Raw genomic sequence first — 16,324 nt, 5'->3', positions numbered from 1 at the left:
CAAGACACGCATGCAGGTTGAAAATAAAAGTAGGATGAGCGTTTGTTAGCTAAAGCAAAAGTTCAGCAAATACCAAATTCAGAAAAGGGAAAGAAAACAGAACGAGGGGGTGAGTTCAACAGGAGGATCTGACAAAGGAATAAAGGGGAAGAACTAGGATTGGATATAAACAGAGGATAGATTACTCAGTGTGACACAGCTGGGGAGATAGAAACATGGCACGGCTATGATAAAGACACAGACGTACTATTTATTTAATCCCTCAATGGTGAAATTCACTTGTCCAAATACTATATTACAATATAATATGCTATATTATATTACTATATTTCCAAATACTATACTATGTATAAATGGTTACTATATACATCACAATATGTATATAAATCTACATATTACCCAGTTTTAAGCTATAACATATAACATTAGAAGTACTTTACATGTGCAATGTAAACATATGCAACAGATGAAAAACATAAAAAAAGACACTGAAATTTTATTGAAACAGATACTAAGTGTGATGCAGGTCTTTCACTCTCACTTGCGTTTGCTTTTCAAACCACATTTAACATTTTTAGTCTGTATGCTAGACTGAAAAGAAACCCGTTCTAGACCTGTAATCAAAAAGATGCTCTGTGGGAAGTGGTAGTTACTGATTAATTACTGTTCATGTATTTATATAGTTTTAGCAGATAGGCAGGGTTAAGGTCAGCGTTTACCTCAACACAAAGTCACAAAACAGTTTGGCAATCGTAGCACGATCTCACAAAAGATCACACAAACTTCCTTCCGTTACAAAAAAAGTTTGTGTATTTATTCAGACCACACTGAATGGAGAGATTACCCCAAGTTGGAAAGGTGTCACGCTTCTATAGTATTTTCTTTGCTTCAGTGGGAACGTTGCCAGAGTCACAGCACTGAATCTTCAGAGCAGAAGCTGGGATTCAGGTCACCGAAAATGTAACATGTGGCTTCCCGCTGTGTTGCACACTAATGAAATGAAATGCAACTGTAGAAAGAGAAGTGCAAATGGAAGCTTGGATCCTTACAGCATGAGCCTTGTCTCTGCAGCTTCTGCTACAACCTCTTCTGCAGCGGTAATAGGTGTGAATTAACTTCACATCATGCAGAAAATGATAGGCTGACATTTTATCAGCCATCGGCAAATTCTTTATTGCTTTGTTGAAACCGCTCAGAGGGACAAATCGTGACAGGTTGGACCGTGCACATTTAGAAACACAAGTGTGTCTATACATGCAAATCCATGTGCAGATAAACATCACTAAACGCGCTCCTAGACCTATAAAGGAATAAACTCTCAAATTCCTCACATCAAACGTGCTCTGGAAGTTGACATATGAGCCGCATAAAGCTAACGGATGAGGGAACTGTGGAGGCGTTAGATATTCGTGAGGTCAAATCCACCTCCAACTCTGCTTCTCGTGTGCTTACCACATTTGTGTCTCTGACTTCCTTCCTGTAAAAACGTAAAATAATCAGAGTCCTAAGATGTGTTTATGAGATGTGTGAAAGTTACTCTGCTGTGCATTTTTGTAGGTGATGATCCTGTACTTCAATCCCAGTGTGTTTCGATGTATCCTCCTGAGGTGGGTTCGCCTGCTGGGCTTTGCCATCATGTACGGGACCGTCATCCTGAAGCTCTACAGGTACCGTAAATAACAGGCCATAAAAAAACAAAACAAAAACAAAACAGTGGACATAGCAGCCCATTAGTTTCTAGACTCCACAATTTGAACTGCTTTTCAATAAGGTGCACATGTAAAGCACAACCACAGACACCACTTATCAGTCCAAAAATCATGAACAACACAAGTATAGTCAAACCTTTCTGACATTTCTTATCATTTCTATGCCGATGACACTCAGTTGTACATAATAATAATGGATTGCATTTATAGCGCTTTTCGAGACCCTCAAAGCGCTTTACATCACAATGCCACTATTCATTCACTCTCACGTTCACACACTGGTGGAGGCAAGCTACAGTTGTAGCCACAGCTGCCCTGGGGCAGACTGACAGAAGCGAGGCTGCCATATCGCGCCATCGGCCCCGGTAGGTGAAGTGTCTTGCCCAAGGACACAACGACCAAGACAGACAGAGCTGGGGATCAAACAGGCAACCTTCTGGTTACAAGATGAGCTTCCCAACCCCCTGAACCACGATCGCCCTATGTCGTTTAAGCCTCACCGGATGGATAGGCTGTCCACCCCGCTAGTGCTTAACCACAATCAGTGATTGTCCCACAATCAGTGTTAATTTTGACAGCAAATTTTGCTTTAGTTTTTTTTTAGCTTTGGCCATAATATAGCTATCTAAATTCTTTTAGTTTTAGTTGACTAAATATCATAATAATTGTCATAGACCAAAGCTAAGGTTGATTCAGTTATCTGTAGTGTAAACTGTTGGAGAGTGTTAGTGTTAATGTGTTCTTAACAATGTTATCCCGTCTGAATGTTATGTTGGAAACAGGTTCCTGCATGTGATGTGGCTAACTGTTAGCGTCTCAGAAAGTGGTCATTAAATGTCCTTGTCATGATAAGTCTGTGGCAGGCAGGACGCAGGACACAAATGCAGGACACTCAGACGGAGGAATAAACTCAAAGAGGCTGCAGAAAAAACTCCACAAACAATAAACTTAACAATAAACAATAAACCAAAACTAGAAACTAATACAAAACACTAGGAAACCTGGAGACAAGAGACTAGGGACGAGGAGCACGGAGGGAAACACAGAAAGCGTGAGGGTGTGGATGACGTTGACGACGTGACACAGACAGAGAGAACCACAAAGCTTAAATACACAAACTGACAACGAAAGGATGGGGAACAGATGATAACACAACAGGAACAAATCAGAGCTAACGACACACAGGAAGCAACACAGACTAAACTCAAGGCACGTAAGCTTAACACAGACGTCAGACATGGCAACAGGGAGGAAACATAGACGAGGGACCACGGCGAAACAGACACAGAACAGAAACCAAACCCTAAGAACAAGAAAATTTTAAGAATCAACCTGAAACATAAAATAATAGTAATAAGAATAAAAACCACTGAGTCAATGGACTCAGGACTGTGACGTCCTGGCTCTGAATTTCCAAGCATCATGAGGTTATAACATAAACGTTTGTCATGTTATCACGAAATGATTTACGAAACATCTTATTTTTATTGACATCAAATGGGAACTGTGTCCATATGTCCCTGACATTTTCCACGTTATTTTATAAACATCACACATTTAATAACAGCATTGTTCAATTCAATTCAGTTTTATTTATGCAGTGCCAAATCACAACAACAGTTGCTTTACAAGGCACTTAACTGTGTCCTTTAAATTTTAATTTAATTTTACATCAAATTTACATCCACAAAAAATGAATTACACCACATATATTATGACATCATTATGTTGTCTAGCAACCACCTGATGATGGACTAAAATCACAGAGGAAAAAATACTGTAGGCTGGACATGTAGCAGTGTTTCTGAAGGGGCGGATTATCTAGAGAGACCAAATCCATGTTTTGTACCAGACAGAAAAAGTATTATTTTTATGATTGAATTTGGGAAGTTTAACATGGACGTCTGTGGGAAATGACTCATTTTTGGAGCCATCCGCTCGTTTGAAGGAAATGCTGTTTTTGGCACTTCTGTGTTGGCTTAATATTTTAATCCTGCTTCCAGTAAACTAAAACCAAAATCACCATTTGAGATGACATTTCCTGTTTGCTTTGTGACTGTTCTATGAAGGATTATGATTAAAAAGCTAACCCCTGCGCAACACATGGGCGATATGGAACATACAAATACACTTTTGCTACAATCACACTATGATACATTATATTATGACACACAATTCTAAACACTGGACTTCTCCTTTAGTACCATGTACCTTGGGAATATCCCTGAGGATATAAATAACAGAGACTCATACTTACTGAAAATAATTATGGTTGCATGCAAAAAGGCAATTACTAAGTGTTGGTTACAGACAAGCCCCCCCACACGGAAGCTGGTCATAGACATTATTAACACAATTCATCATATGGATCTGATTACCCTCTCACTGCGACTACAGAAGGATAAAGGAGAGAGACTTTGGGAACGATGGGATCGTTATACGTCAAGAGACTAGAAACTGATACCTCTGTGATGCAGAGGGACCGCTACGAATTTGTTCGAATGGAACATGCACCTGTGTAATATGTAATATGTGTAAGTAAAACAAGCCGTTGTGTATTTTGGAATATGTGAACATATGTGAATGTGTTGGTTTCCCTTGCCCTCTTTAGTTCTGTATGTAAAATAAGATGAAAATCAATAAAGAGAAAGTGTTAAAAAAATGACACACAATTCTAATCTCAAATTCAATTCAGTGCTCAGTTGAACTGTCAAATAAGCAAATATATAAAATTGTGGGATTTGTATAAAATATTTGCACGTGCCTTATAGATGCTGGAACTCACAGTGCTCTATGCAATGTTTATGCAACGTTTTATTATGATTGGTTCTTATGTAGGAGGAGATAGGGAACATACAAATACTCTTGGATCATTATAGTATGATTTTACTTTAAAACACTAAACTGAAAGCAAAAAATAAAAATTAAAAAGCCTCTGCCTGTGTTGTTAACTCGCCTCATACGTTTTCTTCTCCCCTCCCTTCTTTTCTTCGAGCCTCTCCTGGTCCCCTCCTCTCCCTTACATCCTGTCTACTCTCCTTCTATTAACTTGCCCATGAGTTAGTCTTAATTTCAATAATTCAGCCATCTCTTAGTATGCACACACGTGTGCCATCTTGGCACACGTGTGCTTTAGCTTCCTGCTCTTCGGCTCCGGGCTGTGTTACCGAGATGGGAGAAGGAGGTCAAAGGCCGGCCAGAGTGTTCCCTTGGCAAAATTACCAATTTGATTTTTTTCCGAGCTCGCTGAGTGGGAAGTGTGCCCCGGGGGCAAGATCTTCCAGTCCAGTCCCACAGAATATATTAGAGATGAGATAGATTTGTCACAGTCTGGTCCAAAGATAGCAAATGAGCAGGGTAAAAAATTGAAACAGACTTTTTTTCTATGTCCAGATGGTGATATATGGTGATATAAGAACATGCTGTTGTATATTGTTCCCTACACTGCTGCAACTGATCAGCCTAATATGCTGCATTTTTAGCTCCTTTTACAGATGCAGTAACAGGAAGTAATTCACAATAAACTATGTATGCATGATTTCTGTTGGACATGTAAGCACAACTCAAAAATGACAGGGGCCTCCTTTAACAGATCCTTCCTCCCCACTTCCTGTGCTGTCCGCTCTTCTCCTGGAAACTCAAAGGAAATTACAGCATGAATCAAAACCAAACATATTTACCAAGCATGAATGAATTGAACTGATTTAGCAGTTTCTCCCTGCTCATTTTATTTCAAATGAGCATGCTAACGTGATCAGCAGCCAGGGGCGTGAGCAGCACTTACATACGATTTCTCTCAGTCGTCTCTGATATTCAGGCTTGTGCCTCACGCTCTCTCCCTGCTCCACACAGGGTGTTAAAGGTGTTCCTGTCCCGCACGGCCCAGAGGACACCTTACATGACCAGCTGGCGGGTCCTGCGGCTGCTTCTAGTCATTCTGCTGGTGGTGCTGTGGTTCCTGGTGGCCTGGACGTCCTCCGTGTGCCAGAATCCGGAGCTGAGTCAGGCTCTCATCGCTGCGGGTCTCACTCCCGAGGGGCTGCAGTTCAGCATGTGTCTGCTGGACCGATGGGACTACATGATGGCAGTCGGTGAGTACGTTTGTACGGCTTTCCTGTAATTACACACGTCTGACTTTAAGTAAATCCAAATAAGAAACAGCATCGTTTTCCAGATAGAAAGAAAGTGCTACTTACCACTTAACTGGAAGGGGCTTTAGAGCTCACAGTTTAAGTTCAGGCTGCTTGGATAAGCCTTAAGATTAAGTTCAGTTTAGAAACTTTATTTTTTAGAAAGAAAAAAAAAAGCAGCATGTATGTTGATGATAAAACTTGCCCGGTAACAGTAGTCCAGAGGAGAACTGATGTTTTGCTAAATTTAAGTTTGACTTTTAGACATTAAAGAGTAACTTAAAGCAAAAGATCTCAAACATTTTCAACTCAAGAATGTTTCTGAAATCTGTTTTTTGGTATTCAATGCAACATAAAGTTCATCCTAATTATTCACTGTAACATTGTACACAACCTAAATTCATGAAGAAATATACATTAAAATGATGGGTTTATTTTGTAAATATGCAACAGTGCATTTCCACATCTTTATTAGTTGAATTTAGACAGTCCTCTTGCCCGTGTACCCAAAAAGGAGTGGTGTAAAGAAAAGGTATGTCTCCCAACCTTTCTGACCCCATCTTCTGCCTTACTCATAGTGTCAAAATGTCTGTTAGTGACCAGATTGTACACCTTTGTGATAATAAAAAATATTTGAGTAGATGAATTGGAAGGAAGCCGTGGTTAGTGAAGGCCCACATGCCCTTGAATGTATGTTACAGTAAATCTCTTAAAGACAGATTCTTAAAGCAGGAGGCAGTGATGTGCACCTCACTGAAGCCGGCCTGACAGCAGGGGAGACTAATCTTGTTTGGAAAGAAGGGAATGGATGGATCCCTGAGAGATGCTCGACCTGTGTGTGAAGACTGATAGACAGGCAGGCAGGGAGAGTGGAAGTGGCAGGAGAGGAGAAGAAAGGAGCCTGTGAAGTATGAAACTTGTAGGGATGTGGGCATCGATGCACAGAGAGTTTTGCACCATCACAGGAGGGGAGAATTTGAGAGACGGAAACAGGAGGGAGCCTGTGAAGGAAGGACAGTTAAGGATACTCCAGAGACAGGACGGTGGAACTGCTGTGTTTGTATGTTAGCGGTGACAGCCTCTAACAAACACCCCGCTCTGAACAGGCACCGACCGCGGGAATGATTTGCATCCACGCGTGTGTCGGTGTGTATTTAGGGGGAGCGTTCTTGATGAGAAGGGAAATGAGGGAGCCCCGCTGTCTGCTCTGACAGCAGGCATAAACATGCTGCGGTGTGCCGAGGCTCCACTGAAGGACAGGACGCATCCTGCAAAGCTGCTTTGGAGGATTTTAACAACAGTGCGGTTCACGCTTGTGAAAATGAGCCTAATTGCTTTTCTGTGTTTTTTTCCCCCTCGTCCTGTCATAATTTCGACATGAGAACGCATGTCAGCGCAAAAATTAACATAACATAATATTTTGCGCTAAATTGTGTAGCAAAGCAGAGCTGATGCGAAACATTATCGATTATGTCACCAAGACGCGCTTATTGTAAATCCTCAATTAATCTGTATTATAGTTGGAGTTGTTATCGTTTCCGTCTTGGAAGCAGGAAGCATCTCAATGCATCCTGATTCAGAGGCTAAGCACTACGCAGTTTATAGACCGACCTATTCATAAATATTAATGGTCTGTAATCACTGTAAAGACTTTAGGGAGTCATATCCCAGTGTGATCCTTGGCATGGGTGTCGGTGCTCTTTCAAACAAACAGGAGGACCTGTGACAGACTTTCAGTTAGAGTTCTCATAAAAAACTAAAAGTGTTTTTTATTTGGAAAAATTGGCTTGTTTTTTTTTTTTTTGTTTGTTTTTTACTGGCAGTAAAAGATGCATAATGTTTTGCTCTACTGCAGACAGAGATATATTAGATTGCTCCCAGTCATAATTTCATACCTCCGTAATGCAGCAACCCTGTAGAAATCCCGTCCTTCACATTTCAAAATAATTACTATTGATTTTTGTAACTGATGTTCTTTAAAACATAATTACAATGACACTTTCGATGATAACGAGCTACTGTAGCCGTGCGCAGGTACTGCACTGTATATTCTGTAAAGTGTTGATACTGTGACGGTGGAGACAGCTGGCGTTTTAAATACGTCTTTCCCATAAACTGCTGTCGACCCGAGATCAGAGATGAGATGAGATTCAGTGAAAGCAGGAATGTGTCACCGTGATGTCGGAGAAGCAGCTGCTTTACAGAGGGGGCAAATCAGCGCAAACATGAGGAAGTCATGCAAAATTTGAAACTTGTACATTTTAAATGTCATTACTGCCATAGTAACACAAGAGCCAACCACGGTTCAGAATCATCTTCTCCTAATTTACCTTTCTAGAGAAATGATTTCTGTTTTTGCAATACACATGCTGTAAAATAGTAACTAAATCAAAGAATAGTTCAAACTTTATCAGGAACACCTGTTCAGCTTTTCACTAATACAAATACTCAATCAGCCAATCACATAGCAACAGTGCATTTAGGCATGAGAACATGACTAAGATGACTTGCTAAAGTTCAATGGGGAAGAAAGGTGATTTAAATGACTGGGATTTTCCCACTCAACCATCTGCAGGTTTTACAGAGAATGATAAAAAACAGAGTTCTCTGGGTGAAAATGCCTTTCTGATGAAGGGGGTGAGAGGAGAATGGCCAGACTGCTTTATGCTGATTAGACGGCAAAGGTAAATCCGATAACAGTAATTCAAATAAGCACTTATTACAACCAAGGTATGCAGAAGAGCATCTCACAGTACAGCAGCAGAAGACCACACCAGGCACATCTCAGGCCCTCATCTCAGGTAAGAGTGAAATAGGACAGTGGAAGACTGGAACATGTTGCTAAGTCAACAGATCCACTCCAGCAGAGCATCCCAACATCTTTGGGATGTGATGGAATTGCAGCTGAGAATTCTGCATCTACTGTGTGACGCTATCATGCATTAAAATTTCTGAGTAACAGTAACGTTTCCAATGCATTTCTGAATCTATACCAGAACAAATTAAGGCAAGATGGGATCCAACACTGCTACTAGCAAGGGGTACCTAATGATGTGGTTCATTCTCTTTTTGAGGAAGAGGTGAGACCAAAAAAAACATAATAAACAAAGTGAAAACTCATATATGCAAGCTTTTCAGGGCTGACTTACTCTTTTGAGCTCATTCCTGGATTTTTTCTTTTTAAAGAAAGAAAAAGGAATTTCAGAAAACAAGTCCCACCATAAGCTGCTCTCTGTGTTGCTGTCACACATGGTGGGAGATGCTGCTGTTGGAGGTGGTGAAGTAAAAAGAGACGTCTGGGTCGAAACTCTTAAAAAGCTCCCATTCATTTCTGTGCACCTTTCCCTTCTGCGTGGCATTTTCACATTCCCTCATACGCCCCTCTTATCTTTTATTACAGTCTCTGCATGTCAGCCCAAAGCCTCCACAGGGTTCTCATTCAGACATTAAGCTGACACATTCAGATGGTGTCAGATTAATGGAAAGGAGTTTGAAAGGAGCTTTAAATTCCCTCTCTCTCTTTTTTTTCACTAATATTTTAGAGTCTGTGACAAAAAGATTAAGGTTTTGGAAGTTGAATCTTTCTTGTACAATTCTGTAAGTGTAAATTCTGTAGGTGGTGTCCAACCAACCTTTACAGCTCGGTGTTTGTTTAACGTGTTGTTTCTTATTTCGCTTAAACCAAAAATAAGAATCGATTTTGGTTTCAGTGGGTGTTCTGCCTTTTTGTCACAGTCTAACATCAGGGCTTACTTTTTCAGTGTAGCCGAGCAAATCAAAAAAACAACCCACCCACACGTAAACAACACAAATTTCAGTGTTTTTGGGGGGGTATTTCACAACTGAAATATTCATGTTTGATTGGTGAGCTTAGGGTGCGCTGGAAGGCACTTTAGTTGTTTTCTTTTCCTACTTTTTGTCTTTATGCTTGGGTTGGCTAATTGCCTCCTGGTTCCAGCTTCGTGAGGAAGGTATCGACCCTCTAACCTCGCTCATAGAAACAAAGCAAATTAGATCATTTCCCAAAATATTGGACGATTAAATTAAAGGTTTAGGGTAAGTTTAGTATATTGTGCTGTCAAAAGACAACTGTCAGCTACAGCGGATGAATTTCATACAAAAGATGACCTCCCCTGTTTTAGGTGGCAAATAGAAACTAAAATGCAAACATTTTTGTCTTTTGTTGCTCAGCTGAGTTCCTGTTCCTGCTGTGGGGCGTGTACCTGTGCTACGCTGTCCGCACCGTACCCTCGGCTTTTCACGAGCCACGTTACATGGCTGTAGCCATCTACAATGAGCTCCTCATATCGGCCATCTTCCACATTATCAGGTGGGTGGAGAAAATTTGATGGAACCAGCATGGGTGGGCATGATCAAGGGGGTCGGAGGGGGGGGGGGGGGTGAGAGAAAGAGATATGCTGATGTGAATGGCTCAATTATGCTCTCTTGTATACTGAATGAAAGAGAGAAAGGAGAAGAGGAAAATGTGGGAACAGAAGGTACAAGAGACACATGAAACAGAGCTAAGAATGCGGAACAATCGAGCATCTTACCCTGACTTGATGAAAATCTCGCTGAGAGTAATAAGGAGATGGCACAAACAGTGGCACAGAGCTTAATGGCTTTACCCCTTTGTACATCACAACCAGTTTAATCATAATCACAGAGATATTTGTCTGTTCGAGCGCCTTTCACAACTGCAGAGCATGTCAGATGAGAGTTCAGCCGCCCCCTTCATCAGGGAAATGAACAGTGTCACGGCAGGGTAAGCCAGTTGAAAGGAGGTGAATAAAAAATGTCTTCCCCAAGCAGAGACACAGCATACATGTACTGTTCCAGTGCCTAAAATAAACTCTGTGCCCCGCCGCTGGACTGTGGCCTGCCGCTCTTTCTGTGTCTTACAGAGGGGGGATGTGGCTCAATTTTCTGAATATTTTAGATGTTCCTTTCATTTAGCAGTTGTCTTATAAATTTCTTAAAAATACCTTGAAGTTACTCAGCCTAAGGTTTAATGCATTCTGCAATAGGCTGTGCTGGTGGAAGTTTTCCATCTCTCCATGGAGCCTTTTAGCATGTTTTATAGCATTTATTGTTTTGGCGTTCCAGATTCATTGGTGTCATTTTCACCACTTTCATATGACAGATTTACCAGGCAGCTAGGTCAGAAGAAGCAGCAGGCCTAGAAAGCTTTCTTATGGTCATGGCCTTCAGAAACGATACAGCAAACCCTGACACAGGACCCGAGAGAGGCACTGAAGCCTCATCAGAAATAGTCTCAGTGGAAGGGTGGCTGTCAAGAAGCCATTCCTAAGAAAGGGAAACGGGGAGTAAAGATGGAGATATGCCAAATTTGGCGAGAACTGGGCTTAAAACCCTTTAAGACCTACCATAGAACCAAGTCCGCCAGAGCTTATATTATATTTTTACATGTTGTAGTGCCATTTTTGGGAGCATTTCAAGTTGCTATACATCAATAAAACCATTATAGCCTAAATTTTAATAATATGTATGCATTAAGTTTATAGTAATTACATAAATTGCAAAAAAAAGTGCAATAAACTACAAAAAAATTGAAAATTGTTTTTGTTTTTTTAACATATATTTCTAGTTAGAGAAATTTAAGAGGCTTATCCCTCAAAACTGTAAATACAAAAAAGTTGCACAAAATAGTTTCCCACCACAGGAAATTTATTTTGAGTGTCTTCATAGTTTTATTTTTGAAATACACCAATTTTTATATACTGCAGGAAAAACGAAAATAAATATTATGATGCAAATTTGCAAAAAAGCAGCATATGCATCAAAATAAACTATTTCCAGCAGTGCAATATGTGTCCTAAGCATCCCAGAAACGACATAGAAAGTCATAAAGTCAAACATAACTTTTAAAAACACTAGTACAGGCTCATGAGGCCCTGATGGTAAAAAAAACTCCATTTCCGCGAAAATGACATCACTTCCGGGTTCGGGCAGGTCATGTGGACATGTGAAAGTTCGCGCTGACGTCTATTCCAACATCTGTCATGGTTTTTGACTGCATTTCAGCCAGTGGTGTTGGGCTTCTTGTCAATAATTTCACTAGCTGGGACCACATCCTCAGTTACGATGTGCGATGATGGATGAGGGACCGTATACTGGTGCTGCGGTTTGGGGAAGGCCTTGAAGGGGACTGGCAGTGGCTCCTGGGCCGGGCAGATCCCCCTGTACTAACGAGAAGTGAATGAAAGGAAGAAGAATGGAAAGTTAGAAAAGGGGGGCATGAAAATGAGGACAGCAGGTTTTGGCAAAGGGGGCATATATAGACTGAAACCGGAAGGGGCATGAATGAGGTGTGGTACCGCTCCTGACATTCAGATGATATCTCCACTTAATCAAAATTGATAGAATTATGAACACAGAAAAATAGCTTAGAGCTTAATTTTTCACTGCAATGCAGTAAAAGCACAACTGGATGAAGGAAGGCAGAACGGAACAGCAGTGGCCTCAATAGAGCCCAGAGCTCAACATTACTGAAGCAGTGTGGGACGATCTTAATAGAGAACAGAACAAAAGGCAGCGAACAAAGAAAGAACTGCAGAGAAGGTGATTGGCTGTCCACTCTCCTCCCTGGACTTAATTGCCAGCATGCAATTAATTAATTGCATTAATTGCAAGATGTCTCCCCAGAGCCAGGGCAATCATAAAGGACCACCTCCATCCTAACCACCACCTCTTCAACATCCTGCCCTCTGGAAAAAGGCTCAGATCCATCAGGTGCAAAACCAACAGACTAAAGAACAGCTTCTTCCCGTGGGCTGTCAGAACTCTTAATGCAAAATAAAAGTGTGAACAGACTTCTCCAACACATCCACTCTGACGCTGCTATTGATCAACTATGTGCAAAATCTCACTCTTTTCATGTTCTGTGCAATATTTTTGGTCTTGTGCAATATTTTGGTCTCAGTGGAATTACCAAAGCCCCTCCAGCCTTATTTATTTATTTATTTATTATATAACTGCCCTTGTATACAGCCCCACAAGGTTTCTGTTTCAATGTTTCTTACGCCTACACCATGTATATAGTTCACTCACATATATGTACACATATATACTGTTTGTTTTTTTCACCTCGTTGAATATTGTTTTCCCTTCTTTACTTTTGCACCTTTGTGGTCCAGCTACCCAATTTCGCTGTGCGAGAAACTGCACAATGACGATAAAAAGCTCTAAACCTAAGTCTACTGAAAGATAGGAACACTTGACTAAGAGAGTTCAGGCTGTGTTATAGAATAAAGGTGCTCATATCAAATATTGACTTTTTTCATTGGTTTCTCAAATATAAGTGATGAACTGTAAAGCAGCAGAACAAGCACCGGTGAACATGTTCCTGTGTTACTTCTGGAGCATTTAGTCAGTTTTTAGCTAACGCTTTGTTGCTTTAACAACCAGTTTTGGCTTGTGGCCTCCATCACGGTCATCACATTGACACCCGGTGAAGGCCAAGTTGGTCAAGGAATAAAGCTGTTGTGTACACTGTAGGCGCTGCTGGAGCTTTGACCTCACAAGGCTCCAAAGCGAAGAACATTTTTGTCAGTCCTGCTGCAGCGGAAATAAAACTGCTTTTACAGAGAGCCCACAGGAGCCTCGGGCAAAACATTCCATTTGTCACACATTCTCCGATAAAACTGTTTCTGATTGAATATTCTTTCATTTGGGCGGCAGTCTATTGTGCACCGTGGTACAAGGAGGAAAAGATCACATCCTTTTAATCTGTTGAGAAACTGAAAAGTCCACTGGGTACACCTTCATCAACTCTGGGAAACTTATGAATCAAGCTGTTCTCATTTGCTGGAGAATAAAACATTGTGAGCTTTTGTGAGTGTTTTTTCCCCCTTTTTCTTTTCCTTTTTTTGAGTCTATATGCTGCTGCAGTCCAGAGATAAGGCTGGAGTTGTTCGATATAGTGTGTGTGTGTGTGTGTGTGCGTGTGTGTGTGTGAGTTGGGACACAGAAAACAGTCACATGCTATTCTTTTGGACTAATTCTAATGTGAATCATGATTGGGATTATTATGACAAAAGATAATGAGCCAATGAATTGTGAACCACCTTGGTGGATTTCTAAACAATGTCAAACACACACGTTCAAGTATTTAATGCCTTTTACATTTGTTTTTACTCACAATGCACTTGACTCAGCTTGATACCGCTTAAATAATTTCATTGATTTATCTGTCATGGTGTCTAGCTTTGATTGCTTGCGGAAAATTGGTGCCAAAATGCTGCTACTTAGATCCTCTTTTTAGGCTTTTGTGCACTATTCACGTTCTCCAACAATAATGGGAGCAATCAGCCATGCTGGTTCTTGTGAATAAAATACCGACTATGATTTAAAACAGCCTTATTAAATGGGAATGATGACATGAAGCTTTTAAAAGGAACCACAAGCTACCAGAATTGCTTCTGTGTGCTTTGACATAGTTTCTGTGTGCTGTCACTGGTGACAAAAATGGGACTTGGCACTTTCATGCAAAATGAAATGATTTGGTATTCTGTTGACGGCGACAGAAAACAATGTGCTGTGAACTTTTAGAGAAACTTTTCAAAGCAGCGTGGGAAAACTTGGAAACAGTAATGAATGATTAAAAACACGCACGCACACAAGCGTCGCCGTTATGTTACACTGGTTTATGTTAACTCATTAATGTTAATTAACAACCAAGACAAAGTTGACAATTTTTCCCGCTGGCTATAATTGCCTGTCGCCTGTGGATCTACAGCATGAAGCATCCAAAGCCTTCAAAAGCAGTATTGGCTGCAGAGATCTTTCATATCTAGCACAAGTTGCCTTTTAAAAAGAGCCAGCTTCTTCCCAGCAAACAGACGCTTTATCCCTGTGTTTACAGTGCGGGGAATGCCTCGGGTTGTGGTACATTTAATTCTGTTCTCGCTGTCCAGAGAGTGACTAAATGCTGCTTTTTTACGTGTGTCTGAGCATATTTTACAGATGCGCCGAGCACTCTGGCTGCTGGTGAGTCTGCAGAATTTCTCCCGTTGATGTTTTTTCTATTCTGCAGGTTCTCTCTGGTGCCGGGACTGCACCCAGACTGGATGCTCATGTTGTTCTTTGCTCACACTCACCTGACTGTGTCCGTGACTCTGGCCCTGCTGCTGATACCTAAGGTGAATACTTCATTGTTGTTACTTACAGATCTCGCCAGTTATGAGTTTCATGGGCTTTGTGTTAATGATCAACAAAACATTCAGCAAATAAATACAAATTAAAAAAAATATTAATAATAATCTAGGGCTTTAGCACCAAGCTCCTCATTAAAAACATATAAAAAGTGTATTTCACATATTAAATATGCAGTGGGATTTTTACTGACAGAAGGAGTAGTCAGCACATAAGTTAAAATTAGCACTTTTTTAACTTATGTGCTGATTACAGGATTAATTCGAGGTACATTTTCCACTACTCTTTTCAGTTAAATCTATTATCCAAATGATTCTATGACAGCGTGAGAGAGAAAGAGAAAGAGCTGCCTGACGCTGGACAGTATGTTTGGCCTCAGGAGCTTTCATAATCTTGTCATTTCACTGGGCCCAGCACAGTTCAAGACAGCCCCATAACACAGATGAGCCTCCTCGATGTTTTAAAGTGGGGCTGATGTTGTTTTATCTCCAAGCTTAATTTGACAGCACAGCTCATATTGCTTCCCTTGATAAACCACAAACCCTGGTCATGGTGAAACATGGTCTTTGAGACCCCTACTGCAGGAGAACCTACCACAGAGGTGATTTAAGGCAGTCGGGTAGATGTCCGTTTGCAGATGTCCAAAATGTGCAATATGCAGTTAAGAAACTTAATGAAGGTGTACCTGAAATAGAAATACAGGGTGAGTCTGAAGATGGACTAACACTTTTGTAATATGGAGCTTGACTAAGGGAGTAGTTCCCCTCTAATTAGGTGGACCCTTCTTATTCTAGCAAGTCTACCTTTACATATGTGTAGGTGAACATTATTACATTGTAATTTCAAATAAAAGACACGTAAAATTCCATTTAATTACAGTGTAACAACATCCTTAGTGGCAGGTTGTGGTGGTTGTGAGCCGAGCCGTAAGCCTGTCGACATGGCAACAGATGACCCCTAGTTTCTTTGTGGCGTTTCCACACTAGATTTTGTGTGATGTGAAGCACTTTTACTTCCCATCATATTTTTTTAGCAAGCTTCTATCATGCCTGCTCTGGCGGGGCTCTACCCCAGAGGTCAGCTGCTTTATGCTTCCTCTCTTTTTTTCCTCCACCAGCAACACTGAAACTTCTTAATAATATTAGCAGTTGGGGTCACAACAATATCGTGCTGTGTTTAGATAGTTCTGTAACCTTTACCTCAGTCATGAAGTAGATCAGGCAGTAAATTCCTTCCTTATCTATTTAGAAATGTCTTTTCCTTCTCCCGTCCATGCTCACTGTCATGCACATGAAATTTTCCAATTAACGC

General features: G+C 40.8%; 1 protein-coding gene across 1 annotated transcript in view; it reads left to right on the top strand.

Moving 5' to 3' along the window:
* gpr158b (G protein-coupled receptor 158b) overlaps nucleotides 1-16,324 on the top strand; it is a 77,169-nt gene that overhangs the window by 50,887 nt on the left and 9,958 nt on the right. The window contains exons 6-9 of the mRNA XM_085139264.1: nucleotides 1,558-1,667; nucleotides 5,562-5,800; nucleotides 10,031-10,169; nucleotides 14,895-15,000. Coding sequence (XP_084995390.1) covers nucleotides 1,558-1,667; nucleotides 5,562-5,800; nucleotides 10,031-10,169; nucleotides 14,895-15,000 — 594 coding nt within the window. The remainder of the gene's footprint in view (nucleotides 1-1,557; nucleotides 1,668-5,561; nucleotides 5,801-10,030; nucleotides 10,170-14,894; nucleotides 15,001-16,324) is intronic.

The sequence above is a fragment of the Neolamprologus multifasciatus genome, chromosome 18 (assembly GCF_963576455.1).
Source record: "Neolamprologus multifasciatus chromosome 18, fNeoMul1.2, whole genome shotgun sequence".
NCBI classification, from domain to species: Eukaryota; Metazoa; Chordata; class Actinopteri; order Cichliformes; family Cichlidae; genus Neolamprologus; species Neolamprologus multifasciatus.
The sequence above is the reverse complement of the archived record's forward strand: the minus strand, read 5'-3'. Positions and strand labels throughout refer to the sequence as shown.